Source organism: Perca flavescens, chromosome 19, assembly GCF_004354835.1.
Source record: "Perca flavescens isolate YP-PL-M2 chromosome 19, PFLA_1.0, whole genome shotgun sequence".
Classification (NCBI taxonomy): Eukaryota; Metazoa; Chordata; class Actinopteri; order Perciformes; family Percidae; genus Perca; species Perca flavescens.
The window spans coordinates 17,050,014-17,073,988 of NC_041349.1; the positions used below are offsets into that span (position 1 = coordinate 17,050,014).

At 39.4% G+C, this 23,975-nt stretch overlaps 1 protein-coding gene and 2 long non-coding RNA genes across 3 annotated transcripts; 1 reads left to right on the forward strand and 2 right to left on the reverse strand.

Annotated features, from left to right (window-relative positions):
* Window positions 1-46: 46 nt before the first annotated feature.
* Window positions 47-6,490, reverse strand: LOC114545486 (uncharacterized). Its single transcript, XR_003690895.1, has 3 exons — window positions 6,195-6,490; window positions 1,797-1,910; window positions 47-1,694 (listed from the first exon to the last, which is right to left on the reverse strand). It is a non-coding gene; the product is annotated as an uncharacterized LOC114545486 (long non-coding RNA).
* LOC114545487 (uncharacterized) lies at window positions 6,007-16,885 on the forward strand. The gene is made up of 3 exons (XR_003690896.1): window positions 6,007-6,428; window positions 6,808-6,854; window positions 16,389-16,885. It is a non-coding gene; the product is annotated as an uncharacterized LOC114545487 (long non-coding RNA).
* tm4sf5 (transmembrane 4 L six family member 5) lies at window positions 14,877-22,951 on the reverse strand. Its single transcript, XM_028563773.1, has 5 exons — window positions 22,658-22,951; window positions 21,261-21,341; window positions 19,932-20,074; window positions 16,418-16,610; window positions 14,877-15,076 (listed from the first exon to the last, which is right to left on the reverse strand). The coding sequence occupies exons 1-5, from the start codon at window positions 22,829-22,831 to the stop codon at window positions 15,059-15,061; spliced, it is 609 nt and encodes a 202-aa protein (XP_028419574.1). The 5' UTR covers window positions 22,832-22,951; the 3' UTR covers window positions 14,877-15,058.
* Between the last annotated feature and the right edge of the window lie 1,024 nt (window positions 22,952-23,975).

Sequence of the window (23,975 nt, forward strand, 5' to 3'; positions counted from 1 at the left end):
CTGTGTCTTGGTTAAGAAATGACACATACCATGTGAAGAAATTATGTTAATCATTCATCATAATCATGTTTTAATTCTGCAAAACTTCATTCACCATCAACAAAAACACAGGAGACATTTTGAATGTACCTTTTTTAGTTGTTGTTAGTAAAGAATAAAGATACTTTTGACATACTGTAGATTTGAATAACTGATTTTCGCATCAAAGGACGAATTTTGAAATTTCATCAAGTTTTCAGTTATATAGGATCAGAGATTACATTCATATCTGCTCATTGTAGGTAAATACAGAATCTTGTTCATCCTTAAAGCTATAGTGCGTAGTTTCTGTCTTCCCCCATGAGGAATTGTAAGTAATGACAACAAAACTGTCACGCGTCCACATGACACAAGCCTTCCGTGATCGCGCACCACCCTCCCCCCCTCCTCCTAGCAGTTGCTAGTAGTCAAGGAGGACACGGAGGATTAAAAAAACATGATGGACTCTTCAGAAGAGATAATTATCTTCTTCCTGGGAAAGTTGCCGGACAACACAATATTCTGAACACAGCCATAATGAGAAATAGAGTTTTGTGGAGCTTAAATTCTTAATTAGCTTTGTATCAACTCATTTGGCAATGGCTTGAATGTAACGGACGTTCATTAATATAAAAAAGTTACGCACTAAAGCTTTAAGGTCTTTAGCTAAGATTTGTTAAAAAAAGTAAAAACAATTTATCAAATGCAGCAAAGAGGTTTTTTTTAGTTGATAAAAAAGAAAGAAGCTGAAGCCAAACATGACTGATAAAATACATAATAGAAATACGTTTTGCTGAGCAGCTCAGTTTACTTTAGTGCTTTCTGAAGAGTACCTAGAGGCAAAAAAACAGCTGCTGAGCACCCCCCCTCTGTTTTTTAGTGTTTCTTTGTTTTGTCACAGAGCAGGATTAGAAAGTAAACATTGTTTATAAGAACTGTCAACAGTAAGTTTAGAAATAGGATCACATCACTCGTGATGGGTGATGAGGATAAGATATTCATCATCATACTCCCTCATCCTGCTTTATGAAACGCTCTCTTATCTCAACAGCAAATTAAAAAATCAAAAGGAATCAAGAAAAAAAGTGTAAAAAGTAATGCACTTTCGGTTGTGGATGCTGTAAACATGTCTCTTATGTGGTCTTCTCTCATCAGTATCGTGTCCGGTTGGGCATTGGGTCCACTCAGTTTAGAGTTTAGTCTTATGAAATGTTAATGCACAGAGATTGAAAACCAAGTCTGTCTCAGTCTTATTTCCCCCGCCTCTTGTTGAATCTGATTAATCATCGAGAGTTCTTGGTGGGCAGCGAGTGAGCAAGGAGGGGCTCTATTGCAAACTGTGGCAGTGCACAACTACTGCTGATCAAATCTAAAAGGTGACGATAGATGCACTTGCTTAGCTATCAGGTTCCCACATCCGCACCACAGGGTCCAAGCATGAATGGGCCAGGGAAAACCTAGATACAGGAGTCCATTTATCTCTTCTGCAGTACTCCGTCCTCCTCAGTAAGTGGTGTCCACTGCGTTGATGTTGCTGTCCAGCTGGTGTCTAAAAGACAGCCTGGCCTTGGTGGAGAAATATATCTGCGAGCCCCGACTCAGGCTTCCTGCTGCTTCGCTGTCGCTACCACAGGATGTCGTGGAGCACAGACGGGGCTTCATCTCCTCAATGGGAACTAAGGGGTGGAAAGTACAGATATATTCAGTATATTCAGGCTTTATCAGGGCACACTATCATGAAATGGCTGTTTATTTGGTCTTAAGTTTGACTTTCTTACTGTGTAGCTGCTCCCCACTTGCCGCTGGGGGGCACTGCCTGCTCTTGCAGCGCTCTTTACAGCGTCTGTAGAAAGGAAAACACTGCAGCATCTTCACACCCATGGCAGAGGTGTCTGTAGAGAGAGGGGAGTGAACAGAGACATAAATATAAGAGGAGAGGTGATAGAAAAATCAAAAATAGACAAATAAAAACTATTTAATGCCCAAAGCCACACCAAACTGCAACAGTGAGAATCTCCGAAATATAAAGTAAAAAGTATGCTAATACTTAAAAAATAAAACCATAAATATTTAAATAAAAAAGTAAAAAAGGTATGTTAAACACATTTTTCCAGGATGCACGCTTCTCCTATAGCTTCCATTTAAGCTGCCCGATCACAATAACAGTATGTCTGAGTGCCTGCTGACAGCTCATCACCAGTTCAGTTTAATGGAATTATGATCCTGCACTTCAATGCCATGATATCCTAACCTAAGCTGATAATATTGTTGAATCCCAGCCAACCAGTCAGTATTTACAGTGCCAGCATCATCCTCAATGCTGTCTAATCCTGGAAAGGGATGTTAATGGGCTCCGGCAGCCAGGGGAGTTATTAAGCCCTGTCCTGACAACCAAACAGACTGCATAGAGGTCGTCTGATGTATGCAAGTTATGACTAACGGGCAGACAGGTGCATGTCTCAACTGAAGGGGAAGCTGTTGTTTTCATTTGAAAAGAACTCTTAAAAAATTGTTTCTGAACTTTTCTCTCAGTTAGCAATTGTGCTTTCCATTGAGGGGGTTCTGGACCTAGATCAGATCTGATTCACTCAGCAACAAGTCAGTCAAATTCATAATTTCCTCAAGAATTGTCCCCCTCTCTGTGAATGAGAAGATAAAGCCAGGGCCACACGCCAGGACTGAGCTGTATTTACTTAGACTGAGTGAAAAAAGGGTATTTATTTTAGTCTAATCGGGTTAAGAAATAGGTCAGGTGAAATGGAGCAGAGAGAGGTGATGGATCGCGACAGTTTCTATTGTAATTGTGCTTTGGGGTAAAAAGAAGAGTCCGCTTAATAATAGCTTTCATGTTTCTGCTGCAAATTATCTAAACTTTTATGTATAAAGTTTACATGATCAGCCGACAGAGTTGCAAGATGACCACAAAGAGTTACAAAATTATTACAAAAAGACTTGAATCTACCAATAAGAAACAATAAAAATTAACAAAAAGAGACACAAAACAATTAGAAAGATGCAAAATGACTATAAATTACCACAAAGAGAGACAGCGTCTGAAACTAACTGCCTACTTCAGTCTGATGAGAAAACCCATTAGTGTGTTAAAGCACTAAGACCCATATCTGATGACAAACCGTAAACTGTGATTGCAACATAAAAGGAGAACTGTGTTCGGCTGACATCTTTTTCCTTTTTTTCACTGTTTACTGCTGATTCCTCATGCTGCTCGACTCAGTGTGGCAGATTCATGGAGACGTGACAGCTCACACATACGCACAGATTCAAAGAGCTGCTGTAGCACATTACAGACGAGCCACAGGGGAGAAGTGTGTCAGCCAAGGGAAAAACTATATCTTCAGTCTCTCTTTTTTTGGATAAATTTATGCAGAAAAAGCTATTTTTTTTTCTCCTCTATTTACTTAACCATCTAATGCACCCCCCCTTCTCATTTTTACGCAGGTGTGGCTGTGAAATCCTATCTCATTTACTGACGGTGAATCCATTTGGATTGGTCAATTTAGAGGTTCTGTCTGTGAAATGAGAATGCACAGTATAGCACACATTGTCAAGGAAAGTGAATGGGCAGTATTGACTGTTTTTCCCCACCTAGTTTCATTCTACAATAAATTCTTTGTGCATTAATAATTCCACAAGCATGTGCAAAGCAGTTCCACACACGCAAACACACACAATATTAAGGGCCTGGCCAGTAGTGAGGGGTTTTGGCAATGGGGGTCTGGCAGCACACAGCAGCCTGGGAGCCTTGAGGAGAAAAACAACCTCAGATCTCACACACACACACACACACACACACACACACACACACACACACACACACACACACACACACACACACACACACACACACACACACACACACACACACACACACACACACACACACACACACACACACACACACACACACACACACACACACACACACACACAAGAGGGGGAGATAAGGAAAGGCAGAGGAAGTAGAAGAAATAGATATGAGGTATGTAAATAATGAAGATCTAATAAGTGACCTCTGTTTTTCTCTCAGCAGTTAGCTGCTACCTGAATAATGTGGTTTGACTTGCTCAACCAGTGAGGGCTCACTGATGGAGCTGAGAATTGCACAATCCTTCCAGGAAAACATTAGCAAGTGGCTTTTGGCTTGACGTTTTCATAATTCTGAGTGCATGTTTGTGCATGTGAGCATGTACAAGAAAATCTGTGGGAGAGTTAAGCGTCTTAAACAGGTTTGCTGAGTGTGATCCCTACATATTTTCGATTTCTAAAACATCAGTCAAACATTTCTCTCTGCAAACCACCTTACCAGTCCACACTCAGCCCCTTATCTGCTTTGTAAACAATGTTAAAGCAAGCAGCAGAGCACATATGCATATAGTAATGTGATCACAGTCTTCCCACAGCTCCACATTTCCACTGAGCTCCCCCTCCTCCGGTCGGTCCCCATGGTTTTATGAAAAAAAGAAAAAAAAGGTGCAGTCTTGTGTCACTGCTCGCAACACAGAGCCTCACACAGGCCTGCCAAGCTGGATGACGCAAACACTACTCTGTGCATGGATACCTGCACAAATGTGTGTGTGTCCATTAATAGCAGTATACAATCCTATTTCCTTCATATTCGTCACAGCCGGTGGATAAAGAAGGTCTTAAGGTGTTTCTATAGCGCTCTCATACAGCAAACAGATCCAATAATGTCAGTAAATACACTTGTATGGCAGCTTACTTGTAATTCCATTTTATGCTACTTTATACCTCTACACTGCATTTCAGAGGCTAATGTTGTTTGTTTTACTATATGATAAAGAGTTTACAAAGTAGTTAAAATTAGCTTCACCTTGACCAGTTACTGTACATAATTAAAATGCAGTTTAAATGTTTATGCATCATATATATATATATATATATATATATATATATATATATATATATATATATATATATATATATATATATATATATATATATATATATATGTACTTTGCAGGACTTTTAGGGACTGTATCTGATGCTTAGGGAGGCTGAACCTTATTTTTTCACTTTGTACACTCCTCTTGCTGCTCTAATGCTGCAACACTGTACCTTACAGCATGTAAAAAAAAATAACAACAGTTTTTAATTGGTATAACTTTTTTAATTGTGTACCTCAATTTAAACCTTAATTTCTTAATAAAATATCTGTGTAAATGTGTGCCACCACCGTACACATTAATAAAATCCTAAAGCAGATACAGAACTGTTGTCCTCCGTAAGTTGTCTTTTTCATATAATTATTAACTACATTGCAAGGGAAGGCTGAAATAACATGACAATAAACAAAAGACCCTCCTCTACTCCTCCCTAAAAAGCCAGACTATCCTATTTTTAGTAAAAAGAAAAATAATATCCTTCCCCTTATCTGACCCCCTCTAATAATTTTGGTACAGTCCCTAACCTGCAGTTGGGTATTTATACACTGGGGTTTATAAGAAACTATTTCTTTTCACCACTAGTTTTGTCATGTTTGGCTAACCAATGCACCTTAGTTTACAATTTCACATTCTACTATTAGATGCGTGTGCATGATGTGGAAGCCTCTGTGCGCGTGCGGGGTGGGGAGGAAGGTTGAATGAGAAGCTGCACCAGACAGGCTAATCTGAGCTTTCATCTAGAGCAGATGTACATCAATTATCTGTTCTCTTTCTCCGCGATTAAACTAATGAAGTGGAAACAGTAGCCTATTTATCTGCTCATTCAAGTTTAAAGCAAAGCCCGAAGATGATCATTTTTTCATATGTTTTTAGTTGCTCATAAATGGCTTTATTCTGACCAATCAGTGATAAAAATTTAACTGGCAGACTGGACAGTTCAAGAGAATAATAATAATAATAATAATAATAATAATAATAATAATAATAATAGGTGGCGTACGTGCGTGCGTGCAGAAAAGGCGTGACGTGAAGTGGGCTTCACAAACAAACAGTAGCCCACAAAATGCTCTCAGCGTATCATGATCAGGGACTCCTCCAATGACACACCTGCTCCAAAACCTAAACAGCAACCCTTGATCTCTTTCGATAGGAGAGGCTTACACTTACCTACATGTCAAAGTAGCAGCAGTCTTATAAATACCTTTTTTAAGTGACGTTTAAATAAGTTTAATGGCCTTTTAAATGACTCACCTGGTGCTATAAACTTGTAGACTTGAAGACAGCGGAAAATGGATAATCTTGATAACTTCCCAGCTGCAACGAGACTATCCCCGATCACTTCATCTGCGTTGTCTTGTCTCTTCCCTCATTAAAACGTGTCCTGGGAGCGCTGCTCAGACTCAAATGTGCATCCCTATTGGCAGTATGGAAAGGTTTCTGTGGCGCGGAGCGACTGCACTTTAAATAGCTAATCCCCGGAGCATGGTGAGTGAGTGGACTGGACACGCCTGCTTTCTCTCACCCTCCCTCCTTCTCTCCTCCCGTCTGCTCTCCCTCCCTCTGAGCTCCCGACTCTCCCTTTCTCTTTGGTGCCTCTCACCGATATCCCACATACACACACACACATGCTGTTCCTCCTGCATGTTTGTTCTTCCTCTACCTCGTTCACATATTTGTTGATACAGATAACACAAAATGTCATCAAATGGTCAAAGTTAATTACTGAGATGATGAATTATGGTGATTTGACCTCTAAACTTTGATAATCACGTTGTAATCCCATTTTAACAACAGACTTTAATCCTTGTTGAGGTGCATGAATCATTGACGGTACAGACTTTTGTCTTTTCTCATGGTCCATCAGAGAGGTCAGAGGTCACCATCGACTGTATGACGTCATCACTGGTGCTGGTAGGACTGTTTATTGTTTTACTTCCCTCCTCTTTTAAAATGTATTTTCATATTTTAGCTTTTTGCTCTTTAAATACTGCTTTTGTTTGTTTTGTAAAGCACTTGTAGCTGCATGTATGAAAGATACAGAAGCTAAATAAAGGTTATTTTTATTATGGTAATCTGCAATTATTGCAATGAGCAGGTGTAAGGTGCAGACCTATGCACAAAAAATGACAGAAACACTTTCTTCAATGAAAATATTATGTGAAGGACATCATGTGATACTTAAATAATGTAGGAAGAAGGCTGTGATGGATGGGTGTGTACAGAACATTACCTTCACAGTTTGTGACACAGACTTGTGTCCTGGGAGTTTGACCTTCAGCACAATGTGCTATCATTGGCCCAAACTGAGAAGTTATGTTTCTGTATAGGCTATGTGATTCCATTTTTGTGCTTATTTCTAATAATTGTAAATATGAGAGAGCATTATAGAAAAGAGAGACCTACCTTTGGAGGAAATTCCTACATATCCTATTAGAGTGAGTAGGTTTTAGTCTGAAGTGGCTCAAAACTACTGAGAAGAATTAACAGTTATCCCTTTAAGACCGACCTTATGGAATACAAAGCAAGTTTCATTTAAATAGATAATTTTTTGGGCATTTTTAGGCCTTTATTGACAGGACGGCTGAAGAAATGAAAGGGGAGAGAGAGGGGGAATGACATGCAGCAAAGGGCTGCAGGTCGGAGCCGAACCCGGTCTCGCTGCGCTGAGGAGTAAACCTCTAGCCTATATATGGGCGCCCGCTCTACCAACTGAGCAATCCGGGCACCCTCATTTAAATAGATTTATTGTCCGTGCAAATACCTACCGCAAACATAATTGATTCTTAAATAGTCATAGTAAACACAATCTAATGGCGGAAATCTAAGCTCTAAGAATCAACACTAACTTTTATGAAACGATCCGATCACAGTTGTTTTGTGGTTTGATCAAATATCACATATCGTCTACTGACTTGGCCGTTACGAACACTCAGAGAACAAAGTGACACGAAGCAGGGTTCATTTCAACAATGTTCTAAAGGTTTAATGAGACACAAAAGAATATATAAATGTTCAAACAATCGCTCCATTAACTTTGATAATGTGAGACTAGATAGATAAGCAAGGGGCACCAGAGGAAAAGAGGATTGGTTCAAGGTAGGTTCCTGCTGATAAATCTTCAGCGAGGAAAACGTAACAATTTATGATGCCAATCAAAACAGATGAGAGAGGCTTTGTTCAATTATTACAAAATAGACTCTAACATATTCACAACACTAACATGTAACCACTTGTTTCTTGGCTCATGTCCACTAAATTCCTTGGAAACCTGCTGCATGTTTTGAGATATAACAGTGACAGTTAACAGTGAGAGCCATGCAAAGCAACAAAACACAAACTTGGCTGCAGCCAGTTTTGTGCAATGTACAGTATGTGCAAATACAAGGTATTTGCACATACCCAAAGCCAGCACTTGCAGTCATGTAAAGTAAGACAGTACATGTTTGAGGGCTGAAAAACGTCACGTCACGTTATCAGGAGGCAAAACCTGGAGAACAAATTAAAATCTGACTTTGCAGACAGTTCTGATCAAGAATATTCACACAAACCCTTTCTATAAAGACAGATATGTCGAGATAGACAGAGGAAACCTTGGCTGTTGGCCCATTAGATGGTTTATTGCTGTTTATTCCCTTCCTGGTCTGGGTTTAAGGCTTATTCAGGGCAGCTCAGTGGTTGGAGAGATTTGTCCTAGTGGAAATTTACCCAGATGAGCTCTGAGAGTGAGCCTGTGTCTGCTGATTAGAAATCACCCAGGAAACCGTCTGTGTAACAGCAGGCAAATGTCTGAAGCTGATTTTACTGTGAAGTGCAACAGGGACTTACCCACAAGTGGTCATTTTTCACATCTAATTCATGTGTGAAAGTCAGCCTTGTTCTATATAATGAAAATCCATGTAGATGAACATTTACAGGTTGTAATCAGATCAGGATGAAAGCTTGTGCAGATTCTGTCTCATTGCAGTCAGTTAGAATATTACACAGAATACAACTAATGGGTTATTCATAATTGTGGCTTTTTGAAAGGCCAAAAGCATCTGGTGGACCAAGGCTTTTATAATTAAAAACCCCATAGATACTTTTCTATTTCAAGATAAATCATTATCACTATCAACTTCAATTATTGCACTTCTAAAAACAAGTTTAGTGTTGGTGTACCTGAAGTGCTCCCTTAAGTGAAAAACATAATAAGTAAGCAAGTGAAAATAAAAAAACTAAAGGGTTTTAAGAGGTAGATATTGTAGATAGATGTATTTGACAATCATAAAATACACATAATGCTGCTTCACTACTACTGAGTTATTACATGCACAGACTGTCGAGGATTAAATTACACAATAAAGCCCACAGGCTTATTCCCATTGTGATCCTCTGGGGGGTAAGGGGATGCCAAGTCTGGCAAGACCGACGGGTACAAACACAAATACAATATCCCTTTAAGCATATAAAACGACAACACTGATTTTATTTGGGCAATGTCCCTATACGAGAGATTATTTGCTCTCCATTTCTTTATAGGCTGCTTACAATTTGTGTCTGCTTCAATGAATTTTAGAGAAACTGGCAGTTTATTCCATTCAATTGCAGCCGTGTATGAACATGTATCTTTGCCCATTGCACTCTTGAATCTAAAAAGTATAACATCTGTTGATCTTCCTCTTGTTGCATATGTGATTGTCTCAAAAGATATTAAAGGAGTTGGAAAAATATTTGGGGACCTCATTATGAACAATCTTAGGGGGTAAGTTTCAAATGAACATGAGCTAGATCTGTTATTTGAACTGAAAGTGAGAGATGTCCTGAAGCTGATCTTTAACATCTGTCAGTGTTGATGACATCTGTTCTGATGAGTCTGTTATATCTCCAACTGTTGCATGTTTCACAGCAGCTTCAAAATCTCTGCCGTCTGTCCATGTGATGACAGACATGCATGTGCTCACTCACATGTGAAATCGACTCTGTGTGGATGATTAACAGCAGAGCAGCCGACCTGGACCATAGTTGTGCAGACTTATAGTTTTGAAATAAACACAAAAAAACGTCTAATGGCATCAAACAAGAGAAAGATATGGACATTTTGTTATTAGTCCGTCATTCTAAGTGACTAACTTAAAATTGTTATTCTTCACTAGGCACAGTTTTCTAACTTTTTATGATTGATATTCTCATACAATTAGGCCTTTTTTAACCTATTTTAGAGTGATTTCAAACTCTTTCCCCCATGACAACTTTGATCTTCCCAGATGCTCAAACAACAGCCATATTCTTTTTTTTGTGCAACATATTCCAAACTTGTACAGAAGTTACTGTTACACAGCCTTCACAGAGAGTCAAGTGGTCCTTCTGCGGTTTCACCTCCGTGCATTTTGACACTCATTCCTCTCCATGTAAGGTAAGGTGTCAACAAGTGCCCCTGCTAGTCTACTGGTGGCCCGAGTACTATTATGAGGCAACACTGTAGCTTCCTGTGAGGCCACGAGGAAGCTCTGATATCAGGAGCTGAACCACTCCCACTGTCCCTTTGGCCTTTAATGCCATCGTGATATCAGCTGTGGGAAAAAACTAGATGGCGGGTGGAAAGCAACATTTTAAAAATACGGACATCATCCCCTGTGAATTTTTGTCCCAATGGTATTTTAGTCCCTCAGTGCCACTGCTCCATGGCTGAGAGACAAGAATAGCAGCACTGTGAACGTGCAGAAAGTCAGAAACAGAAAGGATTAGAGACATGAGAGGGTCAAAAGTAGCCCGTCCATCAACTAAAAAATACTTAGTCTGAGGTATAATGGACAGGAAGATATTGACGATGAGTGTCATTCAGAATGTCCCCCAAGGCATACTCATGGGCCAGGGAGCTACATGCCAATCTTGCAAGTGCAACATCTGCCGTTTTAATCTTGCGAGGGAACCCTTATTTACTTCTATTATGTTGCCTTATGGGGTCTAGACTCCTTGGTTTTGATCAATGTATAAAATTGAGCTGGATATTAAAATGGGCCTACAATAACGTGTACACACACACACACACACACACACACACACACACACACACACACACACACACACACACACACACACACACACACACATATTTAAACTATAAAACAATAATTTGGTGCCCCCCCCTGCAGCAACTCTGAGGACCACGTGTTGAAGATCTCTGCTTTAGGGTGATAAGGATGATTTCTTATCTCAAGCCAATTTATTTAATGTTGAAGTTCATAATTGCATCAAAAAAAGGAGGTTTATTAGTGTAGTGTACATGAGTTTATGAGTTGTGAGAGCTAGAATATGCGTGTTTAATGACATCTAAATCCAGGGTAATTTGATTTTAAATTGCTTCCATGCCTCTGAGACAAATATATTAATAACATTGTGACCCAGCAGGGATTAAAAATGTTTTTCCACCTATATAATTCATGTCTTGCTGAAAAGAAATAAGCAGGACATATGTAAAGTATCCCCAGCCACTAAGTTACTCTTTAGCCATGATTTCTAAAGACCAATTGAAATGCTGTAAAGACAAACTAAAAATCAAGTCATTGCAGGGTCAAACCAGTCTAGTCCTGTGTGAGTGTTTACTGCCCCCCACCCCAACTCCCTGTTTCTTGCTCCCTCCCCCAGACGTCCAGACATTCCCATAGGCTGTTTGTAGATTTTCTGTGCAGCCGGGACTGACTGGCTGAGGTCGCTCATGGCTGGTTCCAGCCTCTGTCGCCCTCATTTATTCCCCTCAGCGCCCTCCGCCCTCCGCCCTCTGTGCGCTTCATTATGTCATTTGTCTTATATCTCTTTACAATGCCCTGTTTTTACATCATGACACATGTATTGTTCTCAGTGATTACATTAATCAGGAAGTGCATAAGGGATGGGGTCTAATCACGTTTGCAACCTACATACCATGCATACAGCTGATACTGCAGAGTATAGTAAATAGACAATCTGAGGGCACAGAGCAGACTGGCTTTACTTTACTACAAAAATGTGTAACATTTCTGGCTGGAAAACGCCACAACAAATAGAAAGGTTGTAATGCTTTCATTTTAGGCCTTTTTATACTGATTATTTTACTCCCAAAAACATTGCCACAGAGCCTACATAATACCTAAAAATGCTGATTTGTCTTTGACAATTGTACCTGCAAATGATTTCAATTGATTTCAATTGGCTAGTTTATTTAAAAATGAACTTTATTTTGATAATTTACAGTTCATATTTTATACAATAAACTAATCTGTTTTGCTATGTGTCTGTTTGTCCATCCAGTAATATTTATCAATATCCAATTTCAATAAATTGAAATTATGAATTTATTAAGACATTATTTTACAATCTAATATTTTGTATTATTAGATGTAAAAGTAGTTGCTAGTTGGCTGTCGCTCTGTGGCAAAGAAAAAATCTGATTCAGGTCTCAGTTTTGACCAAATATGTAGTTACAGCCTCTTGCATTTGTAGGGCAGATTTTAAGGTTGCTCTGTGCATGACTTAACCTACTGGACTTAAATGTCCAATATTATGCTCATTTTCAGGTTCATACTTGTATTTTGGGTTTCTACTAGAACATGTTTACATGCTTTAATGCTTTAATGTTTTTTTCTCATACTGTTGGTCTGAATATACATATGTTTTTGTCTGAAACGCTCTGATTGGTCAGCGTTTACTGGTCTTCCATATCTGCGCTCTCAGAATCTCTGCACGTTATTGCAGCCGGGGAAGCAGCACTTTCTACCTATATAGTTGTATAGTTGGGACATCACAACCGTACAAAAGTCCTGGCTGGATGCATTATTCTGTGGATTGAGCATTTTCATACTTTCACAATATTTATATAGCACCCCAACCTGCTTTATCTTTACCTCTCAGCTCCACACAAAGCAAAGCTAGCAGATTAGCAGTCTCCTCAGTTCTAGCTCATTTTGTGTGCATGCTGCCATTAAGCAATGATGTAAAAGAGAAAACAGTGATGCTATGTCTTGTTGTTTATGTCTGGTCCAAGTGTAAAATATCACGTTTCAGAGTTATATGATAATATAGTGCCTGTAACACTGTCAGCATATTTAAGCAATTGATACCTTAGTAGAATTACAACCACTTTGACTGAAATTAAGAACTGTCAAGTCAATTTATTGATAGAGCAAATTAAAAAACAACACCAAGATGCTTTTACAGATAATTGGGAAGGTACAGTTAAATAATCAGAAAGTTAAGTAAAAGGTAGACATTTAGCTTTTAATTCAAATGTATCGATTTTGGACAGAGTTGTAAATAAGCTTGCAGACCTGCTGAATGTGCCTGACTGTCTACTTTGTGGCTCCGCTTAGGTCATTCATAGTGTGGTTGACATAATTATTGGGTGGTGGACACTGCTAAGTTATCACTTACGTGTGTCTGAGTGGACATTTGTGCCGCCAGCATGACTGTTGCTTTTAAATGAGGCTGTGGGTGTTCTGAGGAGTTTTAACCCAAGGTGACGAAAGAAAGATGAAGAGGAGCCCCATTGTAGAAATGTTAGTTCACTTAAAAAGCTTTAATCATCTTGCACAGATTGATTTGTACTTTTGTCCCGCTCTGTCCAAATCCTGTTTTCACTAGTCCGGCCAATGCTGGCCAGTTCTGCTTCATGTTACCCTGTTTTCCCTTCTGCCTCCTCTTTGTTATGTCAGCCAAGCCTGAAAAGCAAGAGGAGGGGCTCAGTTTGGGACAGGGCTACATTTCTAAATAATGGCCTCACTGCAGTGTCTAAACAAGTGCACAAGGCAGATACAACAGAAGAATTATTAGCTTAAAAAACTGTCTTTTGACTCCTTGTCATTCCCTCTTGTGGAACCTCTCTCTGTCTTTCAAGTCTTGCTCATTGCATGCATGCACTTATATCAGTGTTTGTACAGAGTTGCTACGATTTGCATGAGAAGTGGCTGAGAACGGGCCCCCTTCCAGTTTTCCTCCCTTTGTCCACCCATTCTTTTATTCCAAATTCTTCTCACTTATGTTCCTTCCTCGCTTTGTGCTATGCATTATATAAGAGAGCTGCATAACATGGGCCAATCAGTTAGCTAAAGTGGTTACAGTGTGGGGCACAGGGCGTATTTCCACGGCAACATCATTTCCCCTCCTTGTACTGGAAGTATGTGAACACAGGAACTTGAAATTTAGAAGAAATTGTTTGGTTTACAAGCCAAAGTACACGGGAAAGCTGAAAGGCACATATAGACCTCATCTCATCTTCTCTTTCATCTGTGCTGCCATAAAGGTTTGGCTTTAGCTTTGGATTGTTGGTAGTTGAGTGTCTATATTTACCTGGGTGCATCTCTGCAACAGGCTTTTAACTTGAAAGTTAGGTAACAATTACCACGAAACAGCTCCATGGCAGCAAAGGATTATGAGCTTAACCTGCACCTGTGCTAACAGGACAGATTGTTTAGTGTTTTTGCAGCTGCAATGTTCGCAGTGTCCACAGGGGGGCGTTCTGACCTTTGCCCTTTGTCTCGAAGCACAATAATCCTGTTAGATCTGGCTGTCTGGCTTCATGGGCACAGCATGAGGTGAGTAATTGACAAAGATCCTAACAGTGATTATGAAGTTCAGAAGTTCTTCAACTAGATAATCTGAGTTATCGAGCGACAGTTTGTTTTGCGGCATGAAAAAACTGTTCAGGAAGTCACAGGGAACTGATATAATTTTTCTCGAATTATGCACAAATCCAATCATAAAAACATGGCTAGATAGTAAATGTTTTATATATACTTTAATTCATCAGCTGTGTTGTCAACCTGATAAACAGTATACCCACGTAGAGGCACATTAAACAAACACAAATCATTATTTACAATTACACATTGATTCATATATGTGTGTTGTCTTCAGTACGGAAATTATTTATTAATTCAGGGATTATTTAAATGTAGATTTCAACCTAAAATAAATCCAGCAACACACACAATCAGCTAGAAAAACATTCATACAATAATGGAGTAAGGCTTTGATAGATTTGAAAAAGCCATATAATATACAGACTCAAAAGAAAACCCCTAGATGTTTCATAGAGAGGTATCCCTGAAGATGCCTCCTGGCCCTTGTGAAGGTGTGTTACAACTGGGCGATCTTCTTCACTTTCACAATCCACCATCATCCTGCAACAGGACAGAAGTCACATATTAATTTCATGTGTGGGACACGAAACAAGGTCTCACATGACTGACTGACAGAGCTGTTAATAAATGTGAACATCATGTTAATGTGTAGACAAGTTGTTACATTGCATTGTAACATTGTTGATACAATGCATAAGTGGATGTGTCTGACAAATGTAGATGTAGATAATGATAAATAATGTTTTGGATACTTTGTAAATTTTGTACGGTAACTGCTATGTCCTTCAGATCAACTTACAGTATGTCCATTATTTTGTTTTTTTTTACCTCTATACATGGGCGCCCGCTCTACCAACTGAGCTATCAGGGCACCCAGTATGTCCATTGTTAGTGTGCATATGAAATGTGTAGCCCTTTTGCAAGTCAGCAAAATACAAAAATAGCAGTCCTCACTATATGTTTAACCATGTGCTGAATCTCAATTTAATCTTCAACCTGTGTCTGATATTTCTGTTGAAAAAGTACATGTGCATAATTATATGTGATCATGCCAAGCTGCCAGTTAACTTGTTTTACCTTTATAAAGTTCAATCAGTCATCAATCACATTGAGTGATGTTTAATTTTGGTATACTTTTTAGCTAGTGGATCTTGATGACAACTTAAATTTAGCCATAAATCTCTGTCTAATTTTTGGATTTTCAAGTGTTTACAGTCACTGATTGCACTGAATTAAAATGTACATTCTTTAAAAGAATAGTTTCATACCATTCTCATGTTTTTCCGCTAAATATTAAGGTACAGCCGGTTAGCTTAGCACAAATGCTAAAAAAAGGAGGAAACTGCAAGCCTGGATCTCTCCAAAGATAACAAAATCCACAGACCAGCACCTCTAAAGCTCACTAATTAACACTTTACATCTTGTTTGTGTAATCCATACCAAAAAAATGACATGACAAAATGTCAATCTGCTTGCTTTCTTACACACACATTATCAACACAGGATCAAAACTTTTCCCCTTTCCTGTTTTCCATCAGTGGCAGGCTGATAAAAGTGCAATCTAAACAGCACCAAAGCATGTAGGAAGCTGCTACCCAGTCAAGTCATTCAACAAACTACTGAAAGTAGCTGTCTCACTTCCAGCAACCAAACTAGTTAATCCAAAGCATGTTGCTTCACATTGGCTTGGTTTAGTTTGATAAAAATTGCATTGCTTTCCTCTTTTATGGCCACTCCAGCTCTTCTGTGTAGCTTTCATGAGCTCCTGGGCTCAGAAATACTGTTCAAAACTCATTGTGTCATTTCAAAGATTTGCATTTGTTCCCCTCCCAACTCAGTTTTTTTTTTTTAGGTTTGGAGTTTCAGGATTTGTTCACCTACATCTTTGCTGTCGCGGCAGTCCCCACAGATGCATCCCAAGCAGCCGTTGACCACCTGGATGCCGCAGAGTGCCAGCTGCACCACTCCCATGGCCAGCAGTATGGAGAACAGAACGACGTGCCACATCACTGCGTTGTCAGGGTAAATACAGATTGTCCACAGAGTCTGGTTTACAAGGTAGCTGCCATTACCACTGTGAGGGAGAAGAGCAGTAGAAATAATCACTGTCCAAGATACACACCACAGAATGATTGAAAAGATGTGTGAAGTTCAGGGTGCGGGAAGAAAAAGTCAAAAAAGATGACTGAGTTGAGGAAAGATGTGTCAGTAAGAAGGTGAAAGGAACAAGTGAGGAGTGGAGAATAAAAGCACATGGAAAATAGGAAGCAGAGGGAGCTCTTGATGTTGTTATGGAGAAAGGGACATTTAGCTGTTTCAAAATGAATAAAGGTGATTCATTCAGGTTCATATTTGTATTTTGTGTTTGTACCACATGTTTACATGTTAAAAAAACACTTTATCTTTCTCATACTGCCCATGGCTGCTGCTCCTGTATTCACCCTTTGTCTGAGAATCTCTGTAGAAATGCTTGTCTCTTTAATAGCCGGGACACACCAGCCAGACGGCCGACCAAGAAAGCCAGTCGAGATGATCAGTCGGGTCCCCGAGGTCCAAAAAACTGTCTCGGGACTCACTGAGGCGACACCGACTTGAGAAACGTAATATGTCTCCATAGCAGCAGGCGGCGCTACTCTGTATTGTTGCCCAATACAGAGAGAATACTCGTTCAGAATACAATCTCATATTGTACTAAAATAGTTCACTAAAACATGTTTCTTAAAACATTTTAAGCGAGAAATAGGCCATGCAGTTGCTGAATCTGTCTTCATTTCAGCTCAACAAAGGTCAGTTTAAAAGATTTTCATCAGATTTTGAGAGACTAGTCACGCTCATTCCGCTCGCCAGTTCCGGGTGAGTCCCAACTGCCCTTCCGCCGACTGAACATGTCAGGTCGGCCAAAATGAACGCCGACAGCCCCTCAGACTGACGATGGCACGGGACACACCGAACAGATTCGAGTCACTGACCTCGCCAGATTGTCCAATGGCCGATTTTCGGCCCTGTGTGTCCCGGCCTTAAGCCCCCCCTCCCGACAAAGCACAGTCTGCTCTGATTGGTCAGCGTGTTTCCGCATCTCTGAGCCTCCTGGAATCTCCGCAGCGTTGTTGTTTCACGCGTTGCAACTGCAGACTGACTGTAGTATATAGCAGGACTTTGTACCGTGAAAAATCACCAATTAAGGCTTCTAAATGACCAACATTGTCCGCTAAGATTACAGCTATCTGGCATTAGCATGCAGCTACTTAATATTTAGCACTAGACTAACATTGGAATGGAGCAGCACTTTCTACCATCAAAAATCGCAGATAAAGGCTTATAAACCAAATACTACCCAATGGGACATGTTTCAGCAGTAGGCCTAATGCCAAGATTACATATTTTACTACCATGAGCCTGTGGCTACATGCGACAATGCACTGCAGTATCTTAAAAAAAACACTCCAGTAGTTCCTGCCTGAAGCATGACCAATCATAGAAGGCGGGCTAAGACACATGCTTGGTCATCTGCTCCAGGCAGAAACTATTTTCTTTACGTAATACACGTTTAACAATAAAATCCGACATTTCAACATTATGGATGTGACAGAAAATACGGATAATAGATCACCTTTAATAGTGTAAAATTAAAGGAATGGTTCGACATTTTGTGAAATATACTTTTTCACTTTCTTGCCAAGAGTTAGATTAGAAGATTGATACCACTCACCTGCCTGTACTGTATGTGTAGCTGCAGCCAGAAGCCAGTTACCTTAGCCTAGCTTAGCTTAGCATAAAGACTAGAAAGGGGGAAACAGCTGGCCTGGCTCTGTCCAAATCTGCCTGGTGCCATGTCATTTTTCCGACGCTCCATTGTTCCGACCTCTCAATAACCCAAAAATTCCCTTTGGTCTTATAGCCCACTAGTCCGACTTACGAATCCCACTATGGCCACGCCAATACCCGCCCTTCATTTATTGGCCAGGCGTCCATGCTTACGCAAGTTAATGTAACACCATTTGTATAGGTCCTATCCCCTGACCAATTGGCTATCCTGACCTTAACCACTCAAGGTCAAATGCCTAACCCCAACCAATCGCGCTGCTTCGTAGGGCGGGTCTTGGCGTGGCCATAGTGGGATTCGTAATTTCACCACCAGCGGGACGTCGGACTAGTGGGCTGTAGGACCAGTGGGAATATTCCGGGTTATTGAGAGGTCGGAACAATGGAGCGTCAGAGAAATGGGAAGTCCCCATCTGCCTTCCAGCACCTCCAAAGCTCAGTAATCAACATGCTTCTTCTTCTTTGTTTATGTAAAAACCAAAGTGTAAAGAGGAAAGAATTAGGGAAATGTGTTACTATGGACCAGGCTAGCTGTTTCCCCCCGTTTCCAGTCTTTATGCTAAGCTAAGCTAACCCTCTACATCTGCCGTTAGATGTTTATAGAGAGAGATTGTTATGTAAAATTATGGATATTTGGATATTATATTGTTAACATGTTGGTGCTTATAACTGCTTATAAATGCAAAGATATTCAATTTATAATTATATAAAACTGAAGGAAGTAGCATATCCTCACATTTTATGTATATCAACAAATCTATTAATTGACTGATCAATATTAGAATACTTCAACTAATGCTGGTTCATGGTTCATCGTGTGAAAGACAGTTAACAGAAGTTCACAGAAAAACAGAAACAGAAAAATGGGAAATTGAGGTTTGCTGAAGGAAGGACAATCTGAGGTTAAGTATTAATATCCCAGCATGCATTGTGTACTCAAACTTGGTTCGCTCCCTGTAACCCCTGGTGCCCTTTAAACTGCTCTCATCATGGACAGCAATAGCCTACATATTAATAACATCCTCATATTTATAAATGAATGTTCCGATCACCAGATAGGCCTCTGTCAAGTGATTCAGTTTTACCTGCCTAAGCTCATAAAATACTTCTGCGGTTCCCCAACGCGCTATCATAGCGTCATCTCTTGGTTTTAGGGCCAGCAAAGAGCCAAATGTATGTACTAAATTGACTGTTCGTCAACTGAAAAAAAAACAAGAATCATAAAATCTGCAGTTTAACATGGCCTAGGCATGCATTAATAAGGTGCATGCATTAATGTTGTTTTCACATTTGACAAGAAAACTAGGAGTGGTTTCCTATTCTGAATTCCCAGGCTCATCACTGCAGATTTTCCATATAATACTGAAGTTGCAAAATAACACAGAACAAAAGTGCTGGACCAGTCTGCCACCTACTGGATTTTAATAATATTGCATTTGCTATTTTAAAATCAAGAACTGAAACTCTTCTGCTGCACTGACAAAAATAATAAAGGTAAATATAGGTTCAACAGCATCACCTACATGCCCAGAAAAAGTACATTTACATGAGGTATGATAGGAGAATCACTCACGTGCCAAGGTCTTCAAAGGGGTATTCCCAATTGTCGTTGGCCACCTTACACTTGGGTCCAATAGCCAGACCTGCAGAGGCCACACTGGTGCAGTAGATTGCTCCAACCAGGCCGAAAGCAGAGGAGAACACAGAGTTCAGCATCTGAAAGAGACATAGGAACATATTGTTTATGTGACATTTATGAATTACTGGCCCTAAAAAATAGGTTTTGTCCACAGGGGTCCTTTTTTGAGGATTTCTTGTCTCGTCCTTTTAATTTCTTCTCCTCTAAAGTAGGCCTGTGTTGCCCTTCAAGGCTGTTAATGTAAGCAAGGGCCACACAAATACCTTTGACGTGACTTGACAGGACACAAACACACACAAATGTCTCCACAACTAGCTAATTAGCAGTCTAGTTCCTGATAATTAAAAAGAAGTGAGTACTGTTTATAGCCCTACTTCTGTAAAATATATTTACCAAAGCATACTGACTTTAAAGACTTATTCACAGTACAATAAATACAATAAAATATCAGTGTTGTAATGTAACAAAGTACAAATACTTTGCTACTTTACTTAAGTAGAATTTTCACGTATCTGTACTTAGTCATTTATATTTCCGGAAACTTTTACTTTTACTCCACTACATTTCCTAAATAAAATGTATACTTTTACTCCACTACATTTCACCTAAGCATCTTAGTTACTACAAAATAAAATCAGAAGACATTTGTTACACTGGAATAAAGCAGTTTGGCAAATCATTGCTCCTAAATTGCCAAGATAATGCACGCTCCATTTCAGTTGGTGACCTAATGCCTGTTTGTTGCTACGCCCATAGGCCACAACTAAAGAATAAGAGGAGGAAGCATAATGACCTATGATAACGACTGATAGTGTCATGGAAGCACCTGGTGCAGGCTCTGTGGCCATGGTAACAGACGATGACCACCCCAACGACAGTGGTGATGAAGTTAACGTTGCACACCTTTGGCTATAAAGTTCATAATCAAAGTTTTTTTTTTTTTTTTTTTTCTAATACTTAAGTAAATTTAATATTAAAATTACTTTTGATACTTAAGTACAGTAAATATCAGATACTTTAAGACTTTTACTCAAGTAATATTCTAAAAGGAGACTTTAACTTCTACCAAAGTCATTTTCTGGTATGATACTTGTACTTTTTCTCAAGTATCGCTTTCACCAGACTGTAAAATATAATACCATGAAGGTAAATTAATAATAAAATACACATGGTTCCAGTTTGTCCTTCAATACTTGATATGACATCACCCTCGCCCACGCCTACTGGTATATAAATGTAAATCTTTCAAATGACTTTACTTACTCGGCAACGGTTGCCACAGCAACCTGTTCCACAGCAACCCTTGCCCCCAGCCCTGATAGCTGAGCAGCTCGGACACAGCATCTGAAAAGTTGAACATCCAAAATGTTTTCTTTTTTGTCAAACAAGACATGTCATTTTGTAATATGTTACCTTAAGTATATGCAAGAGTTTCTTAAAAACATTTAATATGTGGGTATGGTGTGTGTATACATGTACTAAATGCCTACATTTGCATGATGTGTGTGTCTATGTGTGCTCTCTTATCTTTTAAAGCAAATATTTGTGAATCCTGAATCGGGTTTTACTCTCTTAAATCCAACATCCTGGTCCCTGTTCCAAACTGTAATATCATGGTGATAAAGACTTTCCATATGACTCAAAGGTCTCTCTGATCCATTTATGAGATTAATGAGTATTCAAGGTTTATTTATTTATTGGCGTTGTTAAAATGTCGAGATAATGTTGGTGGTGACCCGTATAATCCCATTTGTTGCGTGTGTGTCCTTGGTGAGGAAGTACAGGAGATCAGATAATGTTTTAGTCTCTTAACGGTGAATGTTTCAAAGTTTCCCTAAAAGTTCTCCTTATAGCATGTACCCCACAGTGTAAATATACTCCATTACAAGTAAAAGTCTTGTTTTGTTAATGTTGCTTAAGTAAAAATATGCAAGTATTACAGGCTAAAAAGTATCAAGGGTTAAAGTACTTAATGCAGAAACTCTGGTGGTATACTATTATACATTATATTTATATGTTACAGTTTAATGTTGTTCTTGGTCGAGGAGCTAATGTTGGTTTAATGTATAACAATGCACCATTTTATAAGTTCACCATATGTTTTGTATGTAAAATCTTAATTTGTAAATTGCAACTATGCCTATAGATGAGAAATAACTGTGGGGTAGTATTATGGGATAGTATTTTCCTCTCAATTGTAGTGGATTGGAAGTATAAAGTAGTATCAAATGGAAATCCTCAATTGCAAATACCTTTCAATTGGACTTGAGTTATTGCACTTTGTTCTTTATTCTTCTATGATTCTTACAGCAAAATGGTGCTCATGTTGGGTTTAATTTTCAATTTTGAGATGCATTTTGTTAAGCTGGACTAGGATTTTAAAATAAAGTATTGTCAGTCTGGACTTAATACTGCAAGTCAAAGGTAAGGCGATAGTGAAACAATATACATATTTTCACTAAATGCAACATATATTGATTACTTTTTTTTGTCATAGGCTACTTTTAAAAGAAAGTCCTACAGTTATTCAACCCATAGTAATAAAACTCAATGAGATTTTACAAGTTTACACAGAGCAGAGTTAATGACTGAAAAACCCAATAAAACACACAATAACACATTAAACCAGACTTATATACACTTAGATATCCTTTACTTACAAAGAGGCCTCCTCCGATGAGCCCCCCCATGAGCCAGACCTGGAGGGAGATCTGATCATTTTCCAGTTTCTTCCCATCGGGGAAGAACAGCAGCAGGTTGGAGATCATGCAGATGAACGCGGAAGGCAGCAGAATCAGGCCCACCAGGCGGGCACACTTCCCCGTACAACACATGTTTTTACCTTTTTTGTCCTATTTTTGCTCCCTCTCTTTCTCTACTCTCACTTTGAGTATATTTCCCTCTCAAAGGAAGAGAAGTCAAAGGCGAATGAGAAGCTCACCACTCACACTTCGAAAGTCAAACAGCCAGTGACAGTTACAGCAGGAAGCAAGGAGGGAACAAAGGCCAAGTATTGGTGTAGCTGCCTCCAATCTGAATTCAGACCTGTGTATCTTCTCATGAGTCTCAGATAAACAAGAATATCTTGAGTCAAATGAGTCAATGTCAAAGTGAAAATACAGGACAAACATTAAACCTAAACAAACTAAAGATCACAGAAAAGAGAGGGGTTTGTGTGTGTGGTTACTGGTTAGGGGCTTGAACATGCAGTTGGACGGCCTTTGATTCCTGTTCATGATGATATCAGTGTGTTTGTTCTATTTATGGCTGATAGCAAACACAAAAGAGGGCTTGGCCTAAAGTACCAAAGATACAAAATAGCTGGTACTGTGTGTGTGTGTGTGTGTGTGTGTGTGTGTGTGTGTGTGTGTGTGTGTGTGTGTGTGTGTGTGTGTGTGTGTGTGTGTGTGTGTGTCTGTGAGTGTTTGTGTGTGTGCGTGTGCTTATAAACAAACAAACTTAGTTATTGATTGTTTACTTTTTATATACTTACTTACATGTTAGGGATGGACCAACAAGACACAGGGTGCAGGTTTGTGGATTTCAAAAAGGTGACGACTTAGAGGGCTTACTTTTTACAGCCACATTATTTAACCAAGGCTAGATTACCAACCCCGTAAAGTAGGCAACTACCCGGGCCTCAAACATTTAGGGGCCCCTAAAGGACTTTTAGACTCACTCCCCAGTTCTCATTCCTCAGTTTGCACATCCTCAATTACTTTCCCTGCCTCATCTCCTTAAGTCTTAGTCCCTCCCACCTGAGATGCGAGTGGAGGAGATGAAAAAGAGGCACAAGGAGAGAGGAGTCAAGGCAACAGGTATTTAACAAATTGAGACATCTGTGGTTCGGAGCTGTCATTTTAAAGTCAATAAATATTAAGTGTGGCACAGCTGATGGTTTGTATACTCCAGCTGTTTGTGACACCTCTTTTATATGTCACAGATGACGAAAAGACTTCCCCAAAGGATACACCTGTG

Excerpts from the sequence above, each read along its gene's own strand:
- tm4sf5 (XM_028563773.1), bottom strand. The coding sequence starts at position 22,831 with ATGTGTTGTACGGGGAAGTGTGCCCGCCTGGTGGGCCTGATTCTGCTG. Across the intron at positions 21,342-22,657 it reads TCATCGGAGGAGGCCTCTTT|ATGCTGTGTCCGAGCTGCTC; the intron begins GTAAGTAAAGGA and ends TCAACTTTTCAG. Across the intron at positions 20,075-21,260 it reads GCTGTGGCAACCGTTGCCGA|ATGCTGAACTCTGTGTTCTC; the intron begins GTAAGTAAAGTC and ends TGTCTCTTTCAG.